The 11,008-nt window shown below is 60.0% G+C and overlaps 1 protein-coding gene across 1 annotated transcript in view; it reads left to right on the top strand.

The window, feature by feature from the left end:
• The window catches only part of NRBP2 (nuclear receptor binding protein 2), an 18,342-nt gene extending 7,554 nt beyond the window's left edge, over window positions 1-10,788 (top strand). The window contains 11 exon segments of the mRNA XM_019528281.1: window positions 266-321; window positions 879-974; window positions 1,725-1,857; window positions 1,987-2,089; window positions 2,249-2,299; window positions 2,519-2,654; window positions 5,686-5,739; window positions 6,636-6,699; window positions 7,896-7,951; window positions 9,576-9,640; window positions 9,791-10,788. Coding sequence (XP_019383826.1) covers window positions 266-321; window positions 879-974; window positions 1,725-1,857; window positions 1,987-2,089; window positions 2,249-2,299; window positions 2,519-2,654; window positions 5,686-5,739; window positions 6,636-6,699; window positions 7,896-7,951; window positions 9,576-9,640; window positions 9,791-9,869 — 893 coding nt within the window. The 3' untranslated portion in view covers window positions 9,870-10,788.
• Window positions 10,789-11,008: the final 220 nt, after the last annotated feature.

The raw sequence follows: 11,008 nt of genomic DNA, 5'->3' as shown, positions 1-11,008 counted from the left end.
TGAGACTCGCTGAGCCCGTGCCCGCCCACAGCCCTCCCCGACCACCTCCGCAGCCCCATCCGCACCGAGAGAGAGGAGCAGCGCAACATGCACTTCTTCCCCCCGGAGTATGGCCGTGAGTTCAAGTCCTGCGGGGGGTGGACATGGGTCTGGGGGCTGCGGGATAGAACATGGGGCAGGTCCGCAGGGGAGGAAGGGGCAGGGGGCAGCACGGAGCAGGGGAGCCGGCAGTGGCCTGGAGCCCTGTGGTGCGGTTTGGTTGCAGGAGAGGCCGACGGGACGGCTGTGGACATTTTCTCCTTTGGGATGTGTGCCCTGGAGGTAGGGAGCAAGAGGACCCTACCGCAGACCAAGGTGCCCCCCTGCCCTTCCCTGTCTCCCGAACCTGTGGGGACCCGGGGCCTACACCCCTACGGGCGCCGTTCCCTGTCGCCCCTTGCTGCGATGGGGAAGCTCCAGGCAGAGCACGGCCCCTGCCAGGACAGCGTGGGAAGCCTGCCCCTGCCCCGTGCCATCCTGAGGCTGCTCTCCCGTGAAGGCCCATCCAGCCCCACAGGCAGGCACGGCTGCTCCTGCACCCTCCGCCTGCAAGGCATGGGCCATCTGCCCTGCAGCCATGGGGGCAGCTGCTGCCCCAGGGCTTCCCACTGTCCTCTGCGGTCCAGGGGGAGACCAGAGCTGAGCAGAGAGGTGTGTTGCGCAGAGCCTGGGGACCCAGGAGACGGGGGGTGAGATGGTCATGGCCACCCGGGCATGATGCCCTCGTGCAGTGGGGGGAGGATGGCAGTGGGAGCCCTGAGAGCATGTGGGCCCCAGCCCATCCCAGGGAGCGGGGCTGGGGGGCAGCAGGGACACAGCTGAGCTCTGCTCTCCCCTAGATGGCCGTGCTGGAGATCCAGAGCAACGGGGATGCCCGGGTCTCGGAGGAGGCGATCACTCAGGCCAGGCACTCCCTGGACGATCCCAACATGCGGGTGAGCAGAGCTCCAAGCCCGGCCAGGCAGCTCCAGGGCTCAGCCTGTCACTGGGGTCCCATGGCTGCCCCAGCCTGTCCCTGGGGCCTTCCGCCATGCAAGATCCCACCAGCAGCCAGTCGGGGGCATGCAGGGGCTGCTGGTCTGCGAGGCGTTGGGGGCAGGTCAGGTCTCTGCCTGCTCCAGAGTTGGTGGGGGTAGGACCTGAGACTGGCAGCAGGGCCCAGTGCATGGTGCCTGGAGCGTGGCCTCTGGGCCTGCCTCTGCCACCACCGAGAAGCAGACAGGAGCAGGACCCGGCATGTCTCTGGCCAGTGCTGGGCTCTCCCAGCTCCACCACCAGCTCCCAGGCTGGACTGCGTACAGACCCGCCCAGGGAGTGTCAGGCAGACCCGCCGCAGCACCCTCGTCCCCGCAGGCTCTCGCTGCCTCGTCGGGATGCACGCAGGGAGTCTTGGAGTAGGAAGCCAGGCCATCCCCACACACGTGCTCCCCTGGGGATGCTGGCAGGCGTCACCGGCTGCGCACGTTGCATGTCCCGGGGATGCTGCTGTTGGAACGGAGCTGCCATGCATGGGCCCGCCGTGCTGCTGTGGGGAGGCAGCGGCTGGGGAGGAGACAGTGCTGGCCATGGGGCTGTGGCAGGGGAAGGCGTCTTGGGAGCAGCAGGTCCTGGGGACCAGGCCTGTGGGGACAAGGGATGCCAGAAGATGGTCCTTTGCGCCTCATGCCCCTGCCTCCCCCTGCCAGGAGTTCATCCTGTCGTGCCTGACCTTCAATCCGGACAAGCGGCCAACAGCCCACAACCTGCTCTTCCACCGGGTGCTCTTTGAGGTCCATTCCCTCAAGCTGCTGGCTGCGCACTGCTTCATCAACAACCAGTGTGAGTGGTGGGGCCACGGCAGGGGCAAGTGGGCACAGTCTGCTCCAGAGCAGGGGTGAGGGCCAGGCACTGGGCCCCCCGTCCTGCCGGAGCTCCCAGCTCAGTGCCGCTCCCTTGGCCTTGCTGTAGACCTGATGCCGGAGAACGTGGTGGAGGAGAAGACAAAGGAGCTGGATCTGAACATGGTGATGGCGGAGATCCGACGCGAGGGGCAGCCCTCGGTGCAGTGGAGGTGAGAGCTGGGGAGGGGGCATCCCGGGGGGTGTGGGGTGGACAGGGACTAGGAGCCCCCATCACCCACTCAGGGAGCTGGCTGGTCCCAACCTCCTGGCCCCGTCATCCTTGCTCTGTGCTGTGCTAGCCCCATGACGGCCCCTTCCTGCTCCCTCAGGTACTCGGAGGTCTCCTTCCTGGAGCTCGACAAGTTCCTGGAGGATGTCAGGTGAGAGTGGGGGCCGCGGGTGTCTCTGGGCTCTGAGCCAGTTCCCGATCTGCCCCTGCACCTTTCCTGAGTTGCTGCCTTGCCCTTGGTGGAGCTCTGGCCCCAGGCTGCAGTCAGAGGTGTCCAGGGAGCAGAGGGACTGCCCCAGCCCTGACCCTGGCCCAACTGCCCTGCCTGGGCTGGCGTCGGCCCCTCCTCACCTGTTTGCATCTGTGTCAGGAACGGGATCTATCCCCTGATGAACTTCGCTGTGACAAGACCCCTGGCGCTCCCGCGGGCACTGTCCCAACCCCAGGAGGACCCCCAGAAAACCAAGACTCCTACCCCTGAGCCCTTCGATGTGGAGACGAGGAAGGTGAGGACGGGGCAGCAGCCCTTGCTGCTGCTGGGGGTGGGGGCACCCTCATGCCCTTGCCCTGGGGACCGACTGCTCTCCCCCTGGCCTCTTGGGGCTCCCCTTGGGACAGGGTGGAGGCAGCCCGTCCTCAGCCCAGACCCAGAGCAGCCAGCCTGGTTCTGGCTCCATGGCTCCGGCTCGTTTCCCAGCAGGTCTGTGGGCAGTGCTGGGGCCCGGAGTCTGTTGCACCTTGAGGCTGGGGTGCAGCTCATGCTGGAAGGGCTGCAGGGCGGCTCTGATCCTCACTTGGCTCCGATGCTATGGCAACGTCCCAAGACCACTGCCGCGCTCAGGCCCCTTGGCGCTGGGTGTGCACAGAGGGCCAGAGACAGCCCAGCCCAGGCGATAGAACCAGAGTGTGGGGACAGTCGTGGTGGGTGGGTGGAGGGCGCCTGGCGGTGCAGAGTCACAGACCCTCACCACTTGTTTCTCGGAGTCACTGGAGTTAGTGCCACAAGGGACTGCTAGGCGTCTGACCCCTCGTCACCTTGGGGCTTGGTCCTTGGGTCTCTCCAGCGCATCTAACAGCCCTCGCTGCAGCAGGTCACTGACCGCCATTGTCCCCTGCTTCCCCTTGTTGCTGCACAACTGGCCTCCCTGCCCTGCACGGCTTTAGCAACAGGTTGGACCAGGGCCTGTCTGGGATGGTTCGGATAGGGGCGGCCCTGCCCCGGGCTGGGGACTGCAGTAGCAGTGACCTCTGGGGTCCTTTCCAGCCCCACTGTGCTGTGCTATGAGCAGTGGCTACCCCATGGGAAAAATCATGCCATCCTCCGCTTGAATTGGTCTGGATCCTGCTTCTGGTCACTGGTTTCCATTTCTCCGCTCTCTCCTGGTTCCAAAACCCTTCCGTACCCGGTGCTTCCTGTCCACGAAGGTGCTTCTGTGCTATAATCCAATGGCCCCCCCTCCTTCCGGATGATAACCTAGAGACTCGGCTTTTTCCATCCCTCTTTTGAAAGCAAGTGACTTGGAGAAGGGCACCTTGTGCCCAAAGCTTGTCTGATGTCTCTCCCAACTCTGTGTTGGTCCAAGAAAAGATACCAACAAAAAAACCCTTATTTCTTCCACATTTTCTGGACCATTGCAGCACCAATGCTCTGGCCTCGCTCTCTCTCAGGGGTGTCTTCCCCAGCCCTCAGACCATTTCTGTGGCTCTCTTTTGCCTGCCTCCTACTTTTTAACAATGTCACAAGTAGATAAGACAACCTTCCTCTTCCTGCTTGCTGCTGCCGTGCAAATAATCGTAGGAGTGCAGAGCTTGTGTTGAGCTGCATGTCCAGTGTGACCCCTAGCTCCTCTCAGCCCTGGCTCTGCAGGAGGCTGCCCTCTGCTCTGGAGTCCAGCTGGAACAGCTGGTTCCCAGGCCCCTAATCTTGCTTTTGGGGAGGACTCATCTTACCAAGAGATTCTGGTTTCTCTGTACCACTGCCCTGTCCTCCTCCTCCCTCCCAGCATCCTTGCAGGCATTATCTGAATCCTGCTGAATCTGAGCAATGTGGAGCCATGACGGGCCCAGCACCTGGCCCTGCAGAACCCCCCAAAAACACTGCCTTGCAGGGATGATTCCCTGCTGGCAGCTGCTTATGGAGCCCCGGCACGTAGCCAGGTCTTAATGCATTTGACTTGTGCTGTATCAGTAGTCTATGCAGCTCATTTGTACTGGGACTATCCTGTGATATCAAGTCTGACATGAGGTCTAAGTACCTTTATTTCCAGGAGGGCTGTCCAGCTTCTTAGTGGATGGGGGCTGTGTCGATGGGTCCACACCAGCGTGGGCTGCAAGTCCCCCAGGCACTCCCCTGCTGCACTGAGCATGCCGGTGCTCCCTACCCCCGTGGCACCATGCACGTGGGTGCACGAGTGCAGGTGCCCCAGGTCCACCCTCAGCTGCCATGAGGGGGCCATGAGCTCCCCCAGCACCGTGGGCTGCGTCATGCCCCTCCACCCACCCCCTGTGGCTGGGCAGGAAGCAGAAGCTAGAGGGAGGGGGAGCCAAGAGCCTCCAGCTGTTGCAGCTGCAGCCAGAACGATGGGGGGAGCCACACTGGGAGGGAGCCAGGAGTCTCAAACTAACCCCTCATGGACCAGCTGGACAGCCCCGATCTGCCCGGGTGCCTTTGTCAGCCAAACAAGCATCTTGTTGAAGGGTGGCAGGAGATGTCTTTGGCAAGACCCATTTCCAAAGAGCCACCTGCTTTAACTGGTTAGTCATTGCGTTCCTGCTATTTGAATTCTACGTTATGGCCACGTAGTCTTGTAGGAGCTTTTCCAATGTCTCACCTGCTTCACTGGTGTATAAATGCCCAGGATGTCCTGCTTATCCTTTCTGAATCTTGGTGCAACGTTATCGCTCTTCCAGTCATCTGGAATAGTGGTGGTATTCCAAGATGTGTCCCAGCCAAAATCGGGACTGCTTTAAAAGGAAGGAATGGAGGAAGAGATGCCAGTCGAGATAAGGCAGAACTTCTGCAATGTAGAAAATTGGTAAGGGAAGTTAAAGGTATCAGGGGCGGGGGCGGGGGGAATGCTGTCGCTGACGTGTCCCAAGTGAACTGCATTCAGAGGTCTCTAGACTGCTGATGCTCCTGCTTCATAGGGGTGTAGCTTGAGGTCCAGGATCATGTTAGAAAAGCCTTATAACACAACTCCCTCCTGCTCCTGCCTCTAAACCAGCTGGTGACAGGCACGGCTGAGACAGGGCACCAGACTTGCCGCTCAGTGGAGCCCAGTCTTAAGGGTCAGATGTCGCCGTGGTACAGACGTGGCTGCAGTTGTGGATTGTCAGGATGAGCAGGTGGAATGGGACTGCTCTGGGGCACCTACAGCCACTCAGTCAGGCCTTGTATGCCTGGGGATGGGGTGGCTGGGGTGGTAGGGCGTCTGTCAGAGCAACGCGGTCATGCAGCGTGGCCAGGGACGGGCAAAGCGGAAGGAGGGGAGATGAGTGTGTTCTGGACTGTGATGACATGGCCTTGGTGTCTCCTAGGTGGTACAGATGCAGTGCAACATGGAGCTGAATGAAGATAAGAGTCAGTGGCATGTAAGTGAGCAGCGTCGGCTCTGTGCTGCCCACTCCAGGCTGCAACAGGACTTATAGCAGTGGCACCCCATGGCCTGAGCAGGTTTGGGCCCATCCTGCTGTGTGCTGGGCAGACATACAGTGCCAGGGAGTCCACCCCTGCAATGTGGCACACGCAGCTTCCCATCTGGTGGGCAAGTGGCTCTCCGAGGCAGTGGGGGAGACAGTCCCACAGATGCGTGTTTCCCAGACAGAGGTATTTGCTCTTGGCTTTGCTTCAGCGTGAATAAATCCAGCACTGATTTTCCCCAGTGGCCTCTCAGCCCAGCTTCCGGCCATAGGCTGTCTGGGAGTGAACAAGGCAGCAGCTCCCCATGTCCGCTCCACCTCCAAGCTCCCTGCTCTCGCTGCTCAGGCCCTGCACGCACCCAGCCCCAGCAGGGAATGGCTCTGCTCCTGGGTTGCTGGTTCATGTTCTGGTATTTCGGGGGTGCTGACAGCACAGATTGGCATGAGGAGTCTCCCTCAGAAGGAGGGGGCCGTGTCCATGCCCTGACCGAGGTCTGAGGTGCTCTTGTCATTGCAGACAGGCAGTGCTAGGGCATTTCCCAGCCAAACTGACATTCTCCGGGGGCTCCTTGGTGTGTCTCTGCCTGGTCCTTTATCCCTGAGGTCTCGCTGGAGAGGGCGATCCTGGGGCTCACAGCCGGGGCTTCACATATGTGCACGTGTCTGTCTCTCTGACCCCACCTGTCTCCATTTTAGCAGCTGTATTTCAGCTGTGGGCGAGGAGGGGAACAGTTCCACTCTGATGTTCACGCTCAGCCTGCCACAGGGCACAGCTCGTGTACCCCCAGCCGCCGGCACGGCCCGAGCACCTGCGCCGTCCTCTAACACGCGCCCTCTCCCACCCACAGCTCACGCTCCTACTGGTCCTGGAAGACAAGCTGCACCGGCATCTGAGCTACGACCTGCTGCCAAGTAGGTGCATTCGTGAGCATCCTCCCTTGATGGGGTGCAGGGGGGACTGCGGCCCATGGGCTGGATCCTGCCCAGTCCTGGAAGGACATGGCCTGTGCTCCAGTGAGCTCTTGGTCTGCTCCCAGGCTGCTCCTCCTTCCATCTCTGTGGGAGAGGGCAGGCTGCATCCCAGCACCCAGGTGGCAGGCACTGGACACAGTGTGAGTGGGGAGGGAAAGCAGGTGCCTGTAGGCTCCCTAGGGAGCTGGGTCACCATGGCCCAGACTCTGTGACTCCTCTCAAAGCTGCTGGTCCCTCCTGAGACCATGGCCGCAGCTACGCTGAAAGGAAAGAGGCTGTGAGTGAGTGGTGAGCTGTGCTTCTGCAGCACGAATGCTTATGGGAGGTGGCAAAACCCACAGCCAGACGCCCCACTTTGGCTCCCATGATGGGAGCTTGTCCACAGCCTGTGCCTCAGGCTGAGCCGGAGCAAACGGGACATTTCTCAGCCTCTTGAAGGCTCAGATGAAGCGTAGTGACTTCTCAATCTGGCAGGGAAAATACCACGTATCTCTGTCCATGAAGGCAGTTTTCCTGAAGCACACCGCAGGAGCACTGCTCTTTTGGCGTGGTTCAGCACCCGCTGACGTGCAGCTGTTTTAAGCCCAGTTTATGGAAATGGGAGTCTCCTCCCTTGCTTGCTCCGAGGGCCTCATGGCTAAGGGCAAGCAAAACTCGGGGGCATCCAAACCCCAAGCCTCTGGGTTTGGGCCTGCAAGTAGGATGCCCACCAAAGGTTTTGGAAACATCTGAAGCCCCAGGTACAGGTGGAGGATGTTTGCCAGTAATGGTTCTGGACTCTTGGATTTGGAATCAGTTTGGGCTAATTTGGCCTTGGATACAAATTTTTAAAAAATGGGCCGTTTCTTCAAGGGCGGTCTGCCGGGTCTGCCCCACTCTGCCCATGGGGCGGGATCGCATGAAGTTCGTTTTCCCCCCAGGGCTCAGGTGAGCACTCGCCTGCAGATGCTCTCCCTGCCCTGGGGTCAGCCGGGCTGTCCCAGGGCCACTTGGCAGCACCTGCCCCGAAGCCAGTGGCTCTGGCAGAAGCTTCCAGCTGTGCTGCGCCCCAGGGAGGTGCATGAGATGTCCCAGATGGAGGGGAGGGGGACATGAAAGTCACTTTTTCTTGCCTCACCTCATCCCTTTTTCTGCAGCTGATAATTCCAAGGATTTGGCCATGGAGCTGGTGCACTATGGGTTCATCCATGAGGTGAGCTGCCTTCACGGCCTTGGCCATGCCCCCTCTGCCGGGATAGCAGCACGAGGTCCTGTGCCTGCTCTACATCCCTGACCCCAGGGCTCTGAGTGCTGGAGAAGGGGGGCAAGCTTGGGCTGGAGACTCTGCTTCAGCAGACTCCCCCTTACATGGCTCTGACCTGGGCACAGCATCAGGGGCACCAAGTGCAGCTGGGCTCTGAGGCCTGAATGCCAAGGAGTCACATGGGCAGAGAGACCAGGCAGCCTCCTGCCTCCCACTGACACTGGCCTGGGGGGTGGGAGATTTGGGTGCGAGGCCCCCACACCCGTCTCCCACATCTCCGAGGTGCCCAAGCCACCTGGGTCTGGGTTAGGCAGGGCTGAGGTGTTCCACCTGCCTCGACAGGAGTGCCAGTGTCCAAAGGGACCGGACTGCGTAGCCCAGCAAGGGGGGTGGGTGGTGCCGGCTCCCAGGGCCACCTGCATATGTTGCCCAATGACTGTGCAATGCGGCCAAATTGGCTGCACTGGGCGCTGCCCCCTGCTTGCCAGCTGCAGGACTAGCACTAGGTCTGTGGCACCAGGTACAGCATGGGCTCGTAGCATTTGCTGCTGACACAGGTTTGGGGCATCAACAGGCCAGAGGAGGATCAGGATATTGCACAGGAAGAGGTCCCAGAGGACCAAAGGGAGGGACAGGGGTGCAGTGTAATGCTACAGACCGCAAGGCCAAGGACATAGGGAACAGCGGCAAGTTCCTGCTGCCAGCTGCACAGCATAAATTGGAAACAGCTGGGGGGAAAGACCTAGGGGCTGCTTGAGCTGAGGGTAACTATGGCCCCCAAGTGCTACAGCTGCGAGAAACACAAAACTCCCCATGGCAGCGGCAGGCAGGGAAGCATGAATTCTGTTGTGCATGGCTGTGGTGCGAACTGCTCTGGACACCTCGTGCCATTCTGCCCCCCTTCAAGAGAAGCACTGAAATGGGGCAGTGCAGCAGCAGGGGCTGGGCTGACCCACGGGCCCTCGTGGGTCCCTGTCCCTAACTGCAGTTTTGAGCTGACTTTGTCCAGCCTGTGCCAGGCAGCTGCTCCAGCCCTCCCCTTTCTCCTTCAGTCCTTTCCTGTCAGCTCCACTCCATACCCACCCTCTGGGGTTCTCCCCCACTCTGTACCCACCCTCTGGGGTCGTCCCCCACTCGGTCCCCCTTCCCTTCGCTTCCCTCTTCCATCCATCAGCGTGATTCTGTCCTGAGTAAACCCACCCATAACCTTCACCAAGCCATGCACCAAACATGTTGTTTCTGCCATTGAGCTGTTTGCCCTGTTCACGTTACCCCTCATCCCTGCAGACACGTCTGACCTGGCCCTGCCTCAGCTGTGAGCTCTGTGGGGCAGGGACTGCTGCTACCACGGTTTTGCAGCACCTGGCCAACGGGGCCCTGTTCTTGGCTCTTCCCCAAGGACTACCATGACCAACACCATCAATAATACATCCCTAGTCATGCTTGCAAAGTCTCCCTCTGCCTTGGTGAGATGGCAGACATGAGTTTTTGGCTTGGTCAGATGCTGAGTAGGGGAGAACAGGGGAGGCCCCCCATGCAGAACCAACTAACCGTGCTTGTTCCTGTCTCCTAGGATGACTGCGAGAAGCTGGCCAACTTCCTGGAGAGCACGTTCCACAAGTACTGGTCTGCTCCCTTGTGAGTTGCATCACAGAGGTCCGGGTCAGAGAGGGGCCTGCACAGGAGGAGATGTGAAGTGTGCTTGGCTGGAAGGAACCGTGAGGGTCCTGACCAAACTCCCCCCTGCAGAAGCGAACTGGCCATTCATTCCTGGCTGTGTCTCTACAGCCTGTGCGAGGGATACATCCTGCCCTGGTTCGGAAAGACAACGGCAAGAGGAGGAAAGATCAGTGAACAGGAGGGATGACACCTGTATCACTGGAACTAGGAATGGGCACGACTGCAATCTCCAGTCACCACCCGATGAAAGCGAGGGAGAGTGGGTGGAGGAGTATGTGTGACACCTGCAGCTGGGGCATGGAAGATGTCTCCCCTTCTGTTCCTCCCGTGGCATGTGGGCCACTGGCCTGCAACAGGGGGTATCTGAGCTGTGGACTGGTCAGGTTAAAAAATGCAGATAGGTATGAGCTGTGCATCCAGCGTGGTGCCGCCCTGCCCTGCCACGTCCCTCTGCCTGGCTGTGCCCTGCTGCCCTCTCTGCTTTGCTGCCAACTCCCTGTGCTGTGCCAGCTGCCTGCGTGCTGTCAGCTTCCCGTGTTGCCGTGGCCGCATTGCACTGTGCCACTGACTCCCCGTGCTGCGCCGGCTGCCTGCATGCTGCCACCTTCCCGCACTGCTGTGGGAAGCTGCATCCTGCATCCTCTCGCTGCATCCTGCTGTGCTGGCTTGCCATCCAAGCTGCTTTGCTGAGCTATTCTGGCCGAGCCTGGCCAGTTGTGTTGCATGTGCAGACTCGCAACCACTGCCAAATCCATAGGTCTATGGAAAGGACCAAGTGACGTGTGGTGTCTGTGGATTAACTACCATGTCATCACCATTACATGGAGAAGCTGCAATGTAGTTTCTCTTGGGCCCAGCTGGCTGGGCAGGAAAGACAGGTAAAAGGGGGAAGAGGAGGGGCTGGGTGGTAAAATGCTCCAGCTGTTTGGTCCTGGTGGTCTTTGAATGTTTCCTCTTGTGCCATGGCAAGCCTGTGCTTGACTTTGCAAGCTGACAACTTCCTTTGTGTCGCAGCTGCTTCCTTTCCCTGATGGCTCATGCTCAGCTTTCTCAACTCCATCTCCCTGGCTGACATGTATCACCAACAAGTTCCAGCTTGATTTCTCCAGTGGCTTTTCCTCCCAGTGACCGTGTTGTACTGTATAGTGGCAAATCCATTACCTAACCTCTTCACAATGCTGGAAGCACGGGATGGGCCAGATAGGCACGGGGGACAGCCTCAGGTTTAGGAATGAAGCACCACTGTATGAAAGCTTTGCAGCTGGTATGCACCACAGCAGACTGTCAGCTCAGCCTCAAGGCTTAGGGATTTCCCCAACTCTTCCC

Source organism: Gavialis gangeticus, unplaced genomic scaffold (genome assembly GCF_001723915.1).
Source record: "Gavialis gangeticus isolate Ggan-Ray unplaced genomic scaffold, GavGan_comp1, whole genome shotgun sequence".
Classification (NCBI taxonomy): domain Eukaryota; kingdom Metazoa; phylum Chordata; order Crocodylia; family Gavialidae; genus Gavialis; species Gavialis gangeticus.
The sequence above is the reverse complement of the archived record's forward strand: the minus strand, read 5'-3'. Positions and strand labels throughout refer to the sequence as shown.